The sequence below is a fragment of the Lathamus discolor genome, chromosome 4, assembly GCF_037157495.1.
Source record: "Lathamus discolor isolate bLatDis1 chromosome 4, bLatDis1.hap1, whole genome shotgun sequence".
NCBI classification, from domain to species: domain Eukaryota; kingdom Metazoa; phylum Chordata; class Aves; order Psittaciformes; family Psittacidae; genus Lathamus; species Lathamus discolor.
Window position 1 is genome coordinate 109878360 of NC_088887.1, and position 15565 is coordinate 109893924.

Genomic DNA, 15565 nt, shown 5'->3' on the forward strand with positions numbered 1-15565 from the left:
TAAAAGTATGTAAGCACATTGTGCATGATACAACCCACTAATGCTTTGAACACTTCCCTACACCATGACTGTGAACTAGGAACAATTATTTAAGTAAATAAATCAATAGATAAAGGAAGCAGATGCTACTAAACCCAACTCCCCTTGTACTGGGGAGGACACTCATCCTTGAGTTCTAAGAGAAACCAACAGCCTGGTTGTGTTTGGAAGAACCAGCCATCAAAGTATTTATGTTAAAGTGTAAGAACTCTCCCTCAGGAAACAGCCACAGCTCTAAGAAGTAGGTGGCTTAATGCTGGATTTTGTTTTTTCTAGACATCTGAAGCCCAAACCGCTGCCTCCCCTGCTTGGCACCAGCAGGCCTTGCTTTCCAAAGCTCTCACCTCCTGCACAGCTGTAAGCATCAGCCACCGAGGAACACGCATTTTTCAAACTCTCACCATTTTGGGTCAAGCCAGGTAAAATCAGTACAATAAAGATTTAAACTTGTGGAACAATTCTGGGAAGCTTTCAACAGTCAGGTCAGGAAGGAAGATAGTAGCTTTGCTGCTGCTTTGACATTGTCACCTGCCCCAAGGCAGGGTGGCAGCCAGAAGTGGCCCTCACGAAGTGCCACTTGTCCAAGAAACACATCATTACAGAGAAAGCAAAACTGAGATCATGATCCAAGTCCCATTCATACTCACATCCTAGGAATATGAAAAATTACTTGATCAAGAAATCGAAGTTGAGCTTAATCTTCTCATTGTCTTTCTCTTATTTGTTTTTTGTGAACCTCTGCAGAAATTGTTATGCTCAGAAGTGTTTCCAGGACTGCCACCAGTACTGGTTTGCCTGGGTAAAACCGTACTTCATGAGGGGAGCAACAGAGTCTGGGTGCTTTTTCTCAGCTGTGACAAACAAGAGGCCTCTTGCCCATAGCCAGCTCTCACATCCTGACAGTGACAGAAATGACCAATGATGTCCTTGAAGGCTTCTTCCAAGGACTCTGATATCTTCTGGACATGTTCTTGTTTCATTTCACAAAAAAGAAAACAAGACACTGGAGATAGAAAACATCTGATTAAGCAATTAGTTGAAGTGTGTGATGCCTTGCTGGTATCAGTACCAGATTTAACTGCATCCTTCCCTTCTCAAATTATGCACTTGCAAATGTGCTGTGACTCCTGTATCAGTGTCTTTACTCCATAAAGCCAACTAGTTCTTGAGTGAGGAAATAAAACTAGTTCCCAGGTATTTGTACTTGGAAACACCAACACACTGATACCCTGACAAAACAACTACCCAGACTAAGCCTTTTTAAATAGGTAACTTAATTTCCACATCCACTGACAGCATACAGCAGGCCCTGGTTGAAGTCCTTTGAGCCAGGCTATGCAGGAAGTTGAACAGGTGACAAAAGCTTAGAAGGCATCATCAAAGTATGAATTAAACCTGCTGTTAGTTGTTCAAATGGAAACAATCTTTTCTGTCCTTTCTCCTTGTGCATTTGCTTACTCCCCTTGCCCATCACTACCAGCTTGTCTGCTCACCATCACCTCTCTCTCCCTGAAGCACTTTATCACAAGTGGTGCCTCACTCAAATCCTTTCTGGTATTTTGCCTGGGAGAGCTGGGCTGTTGAGAAGGGAGAATTTTGTAATGTTAAGGTGCAATTATGCCTTATTAATGGATAAGGAAAAGGTGAAATTATAATTTCAGCTCCTTCCCTATGTATTTTGCACCCAATCATGAACTTGGCTCACGTTGTAGTCACATGTTTTCCATCATAGGCCAACACCAATGACTGGGAGCTCCCTGACAGCAGAAGAAGGAGCATGAGAGACACCCCTGTATCCCGCATGCAGAACAGGGGGAATGCTGCCCGCCAGTGCTGGCAATGAGTTGGGGCCCTGCCAGGGCAGAGCTGCTTGCTAGAGGCTGCCAATTCCAACCACAGTAGCACACATCCTAACATCATCTTTGTGCATCTGTGAGATGCCTGTTGTGCTTGTGGGTGTCCAAAAGGGTGGCTTATTAGTGTTACAGACACTAACATCAGCCTAAGTTTTGAAGCACGTGCCACATTACATGCCGGTTTCCAGGACCCATGCCGTGGCTCACGTGCTGAGGCTTTCAGTCTTCAGCATTTCAAATCAAAAAGAGTAAAGATTCATTCCTCACCTGAGAAAAAAGAGAATTACTGTTGTATACATTTACATTACTCCACAACCACAACCTTTTGCTCCATAAAAATTAACTGTTGTAATTTATACTTAGATCAGTAATTAGAAAAAGCTCAATTTTCCTCAATGACTGCACACAAGTATTTATAGAAGAAAACCAAATTTATTTTCTGAAAATTGTATGACTTTTTCACTATTTCTCACTCTGAACTTATTTTTTGTGTAATTTGCCTACTTCTGCCATCTGATTTCTTCAGTATCTTAAGCCTACTTCTTCACCTGTGAGTTGTTCAGTACTAGGTATCAGCCTGAGGAAATGCAGAGCACATGCTAGCACGATTTGAGAAGTTCGGAAAACCCTTCCTGGACTGTCTGCGCTGCCAGCACCATCTACAGGGCTCTGACGGACAGAGCAGTACAGTCCCCTCGCTGCAGGTCTCAGGTGAGCCACAGGGGTGGCCAGAACAACCACTTCACAGCGCTCAAGGCGGAAAGCAAGTGCAAATTCCTAATACTTATCACTGACTCGGAACCTCTGTATAGAACAGGGGACTGTATGTTTTCCTGCACAGCAACCTGCAGTAACTCCTTGACACCAACCTGATTCTAGTCCAGCTGCTGACAGTTCTTACAAAGAAAATGTATTTGCCCAGACCTCTTAAATTATTATAAAATTGCATGTCTATATTCTCAGAACTAAGGCCTTTTATTGCATTTTGCATCACCATTCAAATTTAGGAATAAAATGCATACATTAAAACAGGATGCATTCTTGGCTGCACGATATCAGCAGCTTACAACGTTCTGCCTAAACACAGAACTGCTGATGATGGAAGAGCTCCATCTTCTGGAATAAAAGTTATTTTCCTGACAGCCGTCTTTATTTCCAGCATGGATCTGTATGTAAAACCTACTATTTTGAAGCCTAACTTGAGTCTTTTACTGATGGAAGGTGAACCTTGGGTAAGAAACTGAAGGAATTTAGGATAATAATGTGTATTCTGATGAACTTTAGGAAGCACTATTTTCTAATGACATGAAAAATGCATGTCCATCGGTTAACATGCCATATTTAAAACTGACCCTATTATTTAAGAAATAGCTGTAATCTGATTTTGAGAAGAAGTGTTTAAGACAGAGCACTCAACACACACACTTAACTTCAGACCTGATTTAGGGTTCTTTTAAGCTTCACACTGAAATTTTGTAGTTTTTAAAAAGAGTGTTTATGGTTAAACAGCTTTAATCAGGGAGTGACTGAAGCCTCTGCTGAAGTTCTTGATGTCGGAACTGCAAACAAGGGCCCGCAAGTGATATTTATTGCTATTTCTCAAAACACTTAAACGTACTTTAAATTAAATATTTCAAGTTAAGCACATGATACATTTTAGGCACGTAATTAGTAATTAACTATTCCCATATGTAAAAATTTAACTTAAGGTAAAGTCAGGTCTTCAGCTGGAGAAATCAGAACAAAACCATGTTTTATAATTCCTGATTTCATCAGTTTTATATATCATGGGCACATTCTATGGTTGTTACTTGAAAAAACAAGCATTAGTGAACTAAATTCTTATGTATTCACAAAAGGAAAAGAGCATTGAAGCTGCTAGTGATCTACTCACTGGCACTGCATAATATTTGTTTTTTTCCCCACAAGAAGGGTAAACCCACCAGAAAAAAAAACCAAACAAAAAAACCAAACCACGGAGATATACATCTACTTTTGCAACAGTGGCACATCTGAAGTTAATACATATGGACACATGAGAATAGCAGAAATTTAAATAAACTTGTGTAACAAAACAAAGCAACTGAAGCTTTATTTCTCTATATAGAAAGATGCATCCCTATGTGCATTCTTTTAAGCTAAGAAAAAGGAAAATGTCATGCAGCCCTTGCAGGAAATAAATCCTCAGGTGGTAATACATATACATAGAAAGTTTTCCCTTTAGTAGATGATTCCTCTCAAAAGATGCATAATGCCATTTAGGAGAGCCAAACTTATAATTACTTCATGGTCGAGTATTCTACTACATTTTTTCAGTACAATAGCAAAACCATTGCATGAACCACCATATTGCTTGCATCAGTTAAACAAGAGCAAGTAACAAAACTTAAGCAGCTAAATGTGTATCTGGAAATTAGACTCCTTATGCAAAGTGAGCACAATGAAAGGATATTGAACAAATGAAAGGATTTAAAAAAAACTGTCTTTCAACTTTCTGCAACTTCACGTCTTATATGGCTTTTGAATGCAGGCATTAGTTAAAGAATTTTCCCACCCTTAGTCACGTACTGACTGTATTTAAATACAGCAATGCAACAACAAACAGAAGTAAAACATTTAGCATACCATATTACTTTATGTAATACAGCATAAAATCCCTTTTTCTAAGGCTACAAAGGACAGATTTACAGTAATATGAGGTACCAACATTTATGGTTGTAAAAGTAGAGATGGAAAAGAATTATACAGCATTGGCATCAGACATGTCTATTTTTCTCTTTTTCTTTACTTTTCTTTTTTTTTTTTTAGGGGTTTTCTGTTTTGGTTTTCTTTTTTTACAAAATACATGTCGTGATGACCACATGCTTTAAGCTTATATTCATTTGTTTTTATATATATACTTTTTATTTGTAGGGGCAATTGAGAGAGAGTCACAGATAAGGAAAGGACACTAAGGTTTTAATAAGGGCAACAAAAAAAAAAAAGATGTCTTCACCAGAATAGATTCACATTACAGTACACCAATATTGACAGCATTCTCTTTTGTCTATTTTTGGTACATAAGATGGGATCTCTCTACATAACCTTATAAGGCTTCAGTAACTAAAAAGTAAAAAACCTATTAGTTTACAATTCGTTTAAAAATTCTGAAAGACACAGCAAGTTCTAAATTTTAATAGTGCTACCCATACACAACCATCAGGTTTAAGAACCCATTTAAACAGCCTCCTTTCAAGGGAGCTTCCAAGAGCAGAGTTGTGCAATATGGATGTCTCTTACTACAAGGGGAAAAAAAAAATTACACATGGCACATTCTCATTCATATTTTGCAATGTAAAAAGTTACAAACATACCTAATCAAATAAATAATAATAATAAAAAAAAAAAAAATCTGAAATGTGTTTGTTATGTATCCTAAAACCACTACACAGAATAATGGGAACTTTCACTCACAGATTATTTACATGGTAATACCCAGGTCAGGGTACACACTGCTACAAAACTCATAAAACAAAGGGTAAACTTGAAATGTTTTCCATAGTAAAGGTCTAGCAGCATGACTATATCTAATGCTGTTTGCTTTCTTGACAGTTTTTGGAAGTTTGTTTTAATCTATGTCTTCATCCAGTTCATAATTGTCTTTATCATAAATATCTTTTACTAAAAGAACCCGTACGAGCATATTTTCTAAAGTGTTGCGGTCCAGTGAAGTGGCAGTGTACCAGATGGGACTCTCTGCGGAGACAGAGCACTCTGGCTGCAGATAGAACATGTCCGTCCTCTGATTCAGATTCTGTGGGCTACAAGGGGGAAAATACGGGGGGTTAGAAAAAAAGCCTCACAGGACAAACAAGCATGTTTGCAGTTCCAACATCCTGCACAAATGAAGCTCTAACTGTGTCTAGGCAAGTTTAAAAAAAGAAAGAAAAAGAAGTATTAATGTGGATTAACATGGTTCTTGTTCACAGAAAGTGCCATGCCTGGTCTGGCCCTAGACCAGGCAATGCGATGTCCCTAGAGCATCCACTAGTTGCCAAGTACTATTTCAAACAGCTGGTATTATCTTAAATTTTACAACAGTTTTACGATATTACCTTGAATTACAACATTACCTTAAATTTTCTAATAGCTTTTAAAGCGGTAAAATTTTTATTAAAATTATTTCATCAAAGATGTGAGGTATTTGTTATCAGAAGTGGAACCAGGAGAAGCAGTCTGCTGCTCTAGTTCTCAATGTCGACTAACATATGTAAGACAGCAGGACTTGAAACCACACCATAAACGATGCTCCAAATGGGTTTAAGTGCATTTTTTTCCTCAAACTGACATGTTTCTAAAGAAATTAGTTGCTCACTCCTCCCTACCAGCCAAGTAATTCAATTCAAAAATCCAGCTTCAGCTTTTTTAACAATATACCCTCTCCAAACTGTGGCAGTAGATAACATGAAGGCAAAAAAACCCCAAACCCTGCAACAATCAGAAGTAACTGAGTTTATGAAAACAGGTGCTTGCATTAATAGACAACAAGTTACCATTTACTTCTCCCTGTAACATCACCTACTTGCATGTCTGCCTACACTGTGCCCAAGCTCGCTCTTTAAGATGCCGTTTCCTTGTATGTTTGGTCTCACACTTAACTTGGACTTACTGTGTTGTATATGCACTGTGATTTCATTGCCTTAGCATCACTTAAGAGTTACATAAAACCTACATTAAAATCAGTTGCTCAAATGGCTGTTTAATTAAAGTATTTCCCACAAAACCCTATTTTCAAACTCTAAAACTTAGCTACGAATTATTTTTTTAAGAGTTGCCCAAGCCTCTCTTTCTAATGTATGAATTTCTGTGCGGATTGGAAGGAAACAAGCTATTTCTAAATGCGGGGTTACTGTCAGCAGTACTTCTACTACAAAATATTTTAAGCATTCTTTCAAATGAGGTATTTCAAAAGAACTTATTTTAGATTGTCTCAATCCAATTCTTACTGAAGAAACAGGGACCTCACAAATGAAACCCTCGGCAGCAAAATCTACTGAATGTCTTACTGGTAATTCTCTGCAGAGTTACATGGTATTCCAGGTCAGAAAACTGAATCATACTGTCACTCTCAAATGGAATCCTTGACATTTAACCATGAAATAACTCTACTGCTCCTGCATTTTCTGCATGTCTTGTCCAGATACAGAATAGGAGATATCAATGCTTTCATTTAAATATTTTTTTCAAAAGATCTCCATCCAATCTTTGCTTCAGTGTATTTCATATTGTACCAAAACATTTCCCTTTTGTACCTGGTCTACCCTAGACAACTTCTGTATTACCCTGTATCATACTTACCTTTTAGACAGATAGCACTCAAACATTTTCACAGGGCATCTAGCTGGATCAGATGTGTTTTCAATTTGTTCAAATACTGGTTCATCATCTTCATGTTTCCTTTTTCCAGTAGTAATCTTATCTTTAGGAAGAAAATCAACATCTAAGCTATAACTTAAGTTACTTTACATTTTTCAGTAAACTTCCCAGAGTTGGCAGCCCACCAAGTACCACATTTTGTCCACCACAACTATGCATATCTGCAAACTGGAAATGCAACCCATAGCCAGAACAAAGTCACAGCATTTAGCATGGAGACCAGTGGGCTCAAAGAGGTCATTTTATGCAGAGACCCTGTAGTCTCCTTGGTCCACACACTCTTATTAAAGATCTGGGAGCTGAGAGCTGCTGAACTTTATGCAAAGGCAGATCTCTGGCTCCTGGCAAGGTGCCCAGATGTCCCTCAGAGGAGTGCAATGTGGATGCTGCTGCAATACTAATTTCGAACTGCCATAGTACCTTCAGTATCAGCTCTGCACAGGGAAGACACTTGATATCGAAGACAAGCTTTGCTTTCCTTTGTTAGAGGATTTTTTTTCCACTGTCTAAAAACAGTGCCAAAAGAAAGTCTTAAGTGCTGCTCCACTGTTTTCAGGCCAAAGTATTTAGTGTTAAAGTAGAACAGAGTATTCAGAAGAGCAACCGGTGAATGCGATCCTAGCTGTTTAATCCTCCAAAGGTAATCCTCTTCAACCCTTGAGAATATTGATCCTTCAGAAAAAGAAGAGAGAAAATACAGTGGATCAGCCCATAAACTGTCCAGGTGCAAAAGAATCAAGTTTTTGTTTACTGTTAATAAATGCTCATGATAGAAGAGTCTAATAAGCATATTTAATTACATGTCTACACCCCCAAAACAACCTCTTCAAGACAGATACCCACCATTCCAGGAAGAGACAGTGGGAAATACCAGTTTCACACATAACACGTTTCTGTTAGATTACAACAGCACTGTTGACATGCAGCACCCTGATGTTATTACTCAAAACCAAATGCTCAAGGGTCTAATCTTAATCCCTTCATAAAAAGCGTATTTTTGATTTCATTTTATTCTGTTCAGGCAAGGCCTCCAAATAGCTGTACCTTCTTCTTTCTTATTACTAATGGGCATCTCACTTGTAAAGCACTCCTGGACTGTATCAGGGTAAAGCAAGCACCTTACACAGAGGCTCTTCAGAGTTATATGGACAAAAGCCAGTATCAAGAAGAGAGAGGAAAGGGGCTGGTAAGGATAAGACCTCACTCAAGAGAGGATTGTGAGAAAGATGGAAGAGCAGTGGATTCTGCAGTTCAGCACCAACATCAATCTCCTGGGGAAAACCCCTGGTTTCTCCATGAACTGATGATCCTCCTGAGCAGAAGGCCCACAGCAAAGAGTCCTTCCAGTCCAGCTAAGAAAGGCTAAAATACCCAGCTCATTAGCTCTACCCACACACAGCCCACTGCCTGCCTGCTTCCCATCAGGAAAAAAATAGGGCAAAAAATAAATTCAGCCCAGGTAAAGAGTACAGGTTGAAGAGCAGCTGCTTATTCTACCTTTCCCTCCTAAAAATGGACAGTCAATTTAAAATTAACAGGTAGTGGCAAAATCAGCTCTTGCAGCATGAATTACCAAGAAACAAAACAATAAGAGCAAATAATAAGAACAAAACAATTGAACTCTTAGATAATATATTTATGATTTTAATCAACTACTATCACAATGCATAAAGTGTTTGCATATACCTACACGCTTAAGAATACAGAACTATTAAGAGATTTAAAACAGACATGACCAAAAAGAAAATTACCATCTGGAAGTATGCTTGGTTGCCAACTTTTAAGGATTTTATTTAATTCCTGTTCAAACGTCTGGTAGATTGGATCAATAAATATGTTGTCTTTTCGATTACTTCCATATAAATACTACACAAAAGAGAGAGACAATATTTACAATTCCAGATTAGAACAATTCTGTACTACAGGGTTATGAGTACAGTGCTTGCACCTAAAAAACCCAAAACCCCAAAAAACAACCCACAGAAAACAAAAAACCACCAATTTCTAAAAATAAAGCAATGACGCTTTTCCAATATTTAGCAGTTAAAAGCCACCTCCAGTAGAACATACCTGGTAAATTTCTACCTGTGTACGAATCACAGACTAATGACAACTCTAACATTTTGCTCTAAAATTTCCCGTGTGCAACACTGTCAGTGACTCAGGAGTCATTAAAAAAAAAACCAAAACCACAAAAATAAATTAAAAACCAACTAATTTATCTTTCCCTCCTCCCAGATCTTCAAAGAAAAATAAAACACAACACACACAAACCACAGCCCCCCCCACAGTTATCAAGAATCTCCTATTTTAAATGTGAACTCTGAACACTGATAGAAGCAACTTCAACACAGACTGGGAGCAAAAAACAAACCCCAAACATATACTTGTGGAAATGATATAGAGCAGTGCCCATTCTGCAATCTTATTATCTTAACCCTCTTCACCTGACCAACAGAAACTCTTCTGAACCTTTACCAAGGAACAACTGAGGGCTATACCAGTATTTGACATTATCCTCTCTGGAGACATTTCTAAGAAATGGAAGATTGGCTTCTTAAATTTTCCACTTCAGGGTTATCATTGCATGAACAAGCCTCTTGCTAGTGAAGGCAATAAAAGGGACAGACATAAAAAATGCACTCACTTCTGGAAACGGCATCTATTTCGGTACACATACTTGAAATAACATTAAACACAGCACTCATTTATACTAGGCAGCTCAGCATTATCTTGATTTCCTTATCTTTGCACTTAGTTTTATAATCAGGAAGAAACATGAACAAATGCACTGCCTAGAAGTTACCAACACAACATCTTCATTTAGGTAACTATTTTATACATTTAATCAATTCTTCAAAGCACAATATTCTCCAAAATGTGCTTGTTTCTACACATATCAATTTTGATTTTATAAAGCAATCCTAAACCAGACAACACAGCTTACTATAAGCTTCATGGGGTTTGCCTTGTTCCCTGGCATATTTTTCCTCCATGTATTTTCTTTATCTCTGGTTTGCATTAAACACTCACACTGAACGCCAACAATGAAACTGAAATAAGACTCAAAACTGATTCAAAACCAATGCCCACATAAGCCTGTGAGAAATCAACTAAAAATATTTGTTTCCTGGTTCAGAAGTGTTTGGCTAAACCGCTAGGTGCCTGCCTGACCATGCAACAAACTTTAAGAGTGGTATTTTCAGGATCAGTACTTCAGAGTTATCAAAACTGTTACTGAACCATTTCTGGCTCGAAGCAGAACAATTTCAGCTGCACATGAACCTGAACTGAGAAAATGTACCATTTCACTTAGGTACTTAAGTTTCCTGGAACAGATGTTCCAGTGTTTCCTTTAAGAAAAACAGTCATTTTACAAAGTCAAAGAAACAACCTAAGACTTGAAGCCCCCTAAGCACTTCCCCTGTGCTCAAACTGTATTGCACCCAAAATCTCCAAACTGAGCCCTTAGCCATGGTAAATGCAGTAATTCTCGTTTTCCAATAGCTTCCACAATTTCTTCCTTTGAAGAGAAGCTTAACTCTAAGTTAGCAAACCATTAATGATATTTGGCACAACTTTATCATTAAATGGCATCATTTAATCTCCTCTCAGCTGCTTCTGAGTTAAACAGAAACAGCATCTTCTATGCAGTAGCAGTATTCTGTTTCAGTAAGACCCACATTGGGGTTGTCAGATGGAAAGCAGGACCAAGAAAATACTATAAAGCAATGGAGTTTTGTTGCGCATTACAACAACTACATTGCATTTAGTGTACCACTAACTTGTTTAAATCTGTTTCTTCAGAAGGGTAACACATGTCCATTTACTTGCAATTTGGCATTAACACAGATGTTGGCTGCTACTTGTGACAGCTCACAAGTGTACATTGTTTCTGTCCCTCATTTGCTGTCTGCCTTCAAGGACTGCAAACTCCATAGAACAGAACACACCTTCCTACCAGTCTGAGTAGCAGTGGCACAATTGGGCCAATGAAATGGTGCTGTTACTGTTACCTGAATTAAATACTGGGCACCAAGTATAACCTACGATCGCAGTAAAATGGCAAGTTGTTCCTCTCATGTTCCAGTGTTGTGTATGTGCATTAGGGCTCACAATTATGCTGTGCCACACAAACTTCGGTTCTGATGAGCGAAACAAACACCAATGAAGTTTTTACAACTAACTTTCACAGCAGACAAAACAATGTCAAAGGCACAAAGAAAAAAGTATTAGTAGAGTTCCATTTCATAAACACATACCTCATATTGTTTATTAGCTTAATGTATTTTCAGTTCAACAGATACAGAGGGACGGTATGTCATGCAAGTGAAGAAGCAGAAAGCTAGCTGAATTTGAAACATACCTTGTGCCAATATTGACTAAAATGTCAAACAATGAATATTCACTTCTCAAATTTCAACTATGAGAAAAGATCCTTAATTCTGTATACTCTCAATACAGAAAAACTAGGGGAAGTACCATTTATTTTAAGAAGATTGTGATTTTAAAATTCGTTATTTGATTCATGGTCTCTGCCTTAAGTATGAGACCATTTAAGCAGGATTGCAAAGCCTGTGCACAGCTTGCTTTCCACATCATACACATTTTTTATTGAATGAATTTTTCTGCTCTGAACACTGCTTATTATTATCTATGATTTGCCTCATGTACCAAAAACTAAGACATCCTCTGCTTAAAAGATAAACTGTGGAACTGGTTTTGTAATTATCTAGTATTATGTTATTGCCTTTACATACGATGCATCTAAACTGACTCCCTTTATCTTCAAAATTCAATGTAATTACAATTCGGGGGCAGGGTGTGTGTAAGACAGCCAATATAGCAGAGCTTCCTGCACTCTGCAAAATAAGCCTGACTTTGACAGTCTGCAGTATTCACTGAATTAGACTCTCCCAAAAGGACACTTCAGATAGCTCGTTTCTACTATATGCTAAGTAATTGAATTAGTATAATATTCACAGATCATGCCTTGTTTCATTCAGGGTTTACATTAAGCCATCTTTAGCAAACAAAATGAAGCACGGCATTTGGAAAAACCATGCTATTTTAGACTGCAAATTCCTTGCTTTAACCCAGCAAGAAGCTTAAGATTATTACAATACACCAGTCTGCATTTGAGTTTTCAGGATGGTTCTGCAAACTCATTTTCTATATAAATAGCTTTCTACAATGTGATTTACACATCAGCCTGTGTCATATTAATATCTTCTAGCCAATAAATCTACATGATCTTCATTTTTTCACTGAAGTGGCTTAGAGTCAGATCAGCAGCTCTGCTTCCCACCTCTACAGCTTTTACTAACCTCCTGAATCCCAAGACACAGGTAGTAGATGCTGTCAGGTGCATAGTTCTCTCCATTTGGCCTTCGAATTTCATTGACAAAATGTGTCAATCCATAGTTTAACTCAGCTGAAGTATGTGATAATAGATCTTCCTTTAATTTCACAGACTTTGCTGTAAAATAGAGAAAAAAATGCTACATTATATAACAGAAATTTTACACAATGAGGGTGGGATGTGGAAAACTGTCTTAATGTCTTCTCCACTACCCTATGAATGAGTCTTGATGTACTAAACAATTGAAAGGTACTAGAGTCAAGTTTGGTTTGCCAAATACAGTATCACCCACTGATGAATGTGCTGTCATGCACAGCTGAGGATGACAGGGAAGCAGCCCAAGATGCTGAAGACAGTGCTGTAAAGGAAACAGGCGTTTCCAAAGATTCAACAGTATTACACAAAAGTGCTCAGACACATGTGGGAGCTGAAGAACAGCAGGAGTAGCAGCAATCTCCCTTCTCCCTCGCAATACAAATGTACACACAGAGGAGCACTGCAGAAAGAGCAGCAAGGCTCCACAGCAACAAAGGCCACCTCGTGTCAGAGCTCCACAGCCAGGTAACGCTAGCCTCCGATAAAGATCTCTTTCCAAGAGAAAGAGTAGGATGCCCCTCCCTTGCAATTCAGAAGTCCAGAAAACGGGTGAGCTTCAAGGTGAGTTAGAACGCGAGGAAAACCAGGATGCAAACAAAAAAAAACAAAACTGTCACAGGAAGTGAGAAGAGCCAGAAAGTCGCTGTCCTGGCTTGCAGAAGCAGTGTGAGCCCCAGCGTCCTGAACCAAGGAGGGAAAACGAGGCAAGAAAAAAATAAAGTCTGGCAACTCTGTGGTGAATGATTCCAGTCACTGTGGGAACATCAGGGACACGTGGAAACTCCTGTTTAAAATCCCAGCTGGAAACCAGGTGGGTACAGCAATTCTCCCCACCAAGGAAGAATTTGGATGCCAAATTTTTGATAATACTTACTTGATTTTAGTTCCTCTAATTCTGGAAGGTCTTCATTTAAATACCGAGACTTCACCCAGTGCTTCCATGCATTTACACCGTATGTGTATTTGAATGGAAAACTACACTCTGAGTTTTCAGAGCTGTCATCGTGAGACTGGTATTCTGACACTGCCTTCCTCTTCACTCCCTGCCATCGAAACACAGTTGGTTAGCACTGCCAACAGCAGGAACACAGAAGCTGAGCAGAATAAGCAAACTGCAGGTCAAATTACAAATGGAATGTTCTGTGTAAAGCAACATACGCTTCATTCTGTAGTTTCTGTGTCATACTTCTAAGGACAGTATTTCTTAAGATGACAGACATTTCTAATTCGTCTTTTAAACTGGTTCCTAACACAGTAATTTTGGTAATGGAGTTGCGGTATTGGTTGTATTTTATTAAGCAACAAACACATGATGCACCAAATAATTCTGTGCATTTACAGGATTTCATTGTGTTAATGTGCAGAAAGTTAAAATCGCTCCAAATCTACGTCAGAAGGTCAGTTTTTAGGGTCAACTGAACCCATCAATGTCAAAACGAGAACTGGTCCCAAATGAAAGCATGTCCAGCAGTGGATATGTGAATAATGTCCAGCAGATAATGCCAACAGGCTGGATTCTGAATTTAAAACTAGAAAGACACATTTATTCTTAGAAAGTTTTGTAAGAAGTTGGCTGGGTTTTTTTGTTACATTTGCAATATCTACTGCAGTTATTGCAGCAAAACCATTTCAACATTGTGCCAGGCACCAGAAATTCTATTTCCTGTTAGTTTCCTTCTAAATAAAAGAATATGGCTAATTTATCCATAATGTGTAAACTAAGATTTTTGACTGAAAATAAAATCTGGGAAAATTACAAACAAATAAAAATGTTTTTAAAAACTGTTTTATACAGGAGATGCTATGGCTGCCATTATAAGCCACGGTGATGCCAACATTCTTCCATTTGACCATCAGATTAAACCAACGCAGCTTTGTTTGAAGTAGAAAAGCAAGTACAGTAAGTACATATACATTAGCACACTACATTGACAATTCTACCAATGTGAAGCAAAAACGGGCTCAGAATTTTAAAAGCACATATCACAAAGATAGGATATTAGGCGTGAATAGGCAGTAGCAGGTTTTAGAGCAGTATGAGAACTGAAGAAAAAACCCACAAAACCTGGCATATTTTTGCCCACTTAGATTTTGTGCTTTTTGGATTTTTTTAATAGCATGATCAAATTACCTTCTTTTTGGACCGAGGCCGTGGCTGTTCCTCGTACTCTTCTCCAAAAACAGGAGGTAACAAAAACTCATTTTCCGTATCAAGCTCCTCGGTTGCTGAAAATACATTAACAGAAACTTATTTCTGAACATCTTCTGAATAAAATTGGTTTGAAAAAAACCCACAATTAATTACAGCAGTGTGCATTAACATAAGGGGTCCACAATAGCACACATATAAACATTAGCGAAGACTGGATTTCAGTAAGAGGAAATAAACCTATTCTTATTTTGAAAGTAAAGCAAAGCTATCAAAATATGTATCTCTAAATAAATTGTGAAAGACACAATACTCAACATTTTCAAACTCTAACTGAAGTCACTAAGGCAGCATTTCCTACTATGGACCCTTACACAATTTTTCCTCCTAGGCAGTCTTTGGTATAAGGAAGTTTAAGTTATGGTATGAATGAGCAGCTGTGAGTGAAAAAATTACTCCACTTACTACATGTGCTTTCGCTCATGTATTGCCACCATTTCTATTGAAGTTTTATATTTTATATAGCACATTATATTTAGTTAAAAACATTAAGAATCACAACATAGGACAGGTAGGCTCTGTCCAACCCGGCCCTGAACACTGCCATGGATGGAGCATTCACAGCTTCCTTGGGCAATCTGTTCCAGT

General features: G+C 38.2%; 1 protein-coding gene across 17 annotated transcripts in view; it reads right to left on the bottom strand.

Annotated features, from left to right (window-relative positions):
- Positions 1-3465: 3465 nt before the first annotated feature.
- ZMYM2 (zinc finger MYM-type containing 2) overlaps positions 3466-15565 on the bottom strand; it is an 87781-nt gene continuing 75681 nt past the window's right edge. For 16 of the 17 annotated variants that reach the window (XM_065678598.1, XM_065678597.1, XM_065678596.1 and 13 more), the window contains 7 exons: positions 14900-14994; positions 13643-13811; positions 12638-12789; positions 9062-9176; positions 7731-7982; positions 7233-7353; positions 3466-5695 (listed from right to left, as the gene is read on the bottom strand). In XM_065678598.1, coding sequence (XP_065534670.1) covers positions 5503-5695; positions 7233-7353; positions 7731-7982; positions 9062-9176; positions 12638-12789; positions 13643-13811; positions 14900-14994 — 1097 coding nt within the window. In that variant the 3' untranslated portion in view covers positions 3466-5502. The other variant, XM_065678603.1, reaches the window with a different exon arrangement.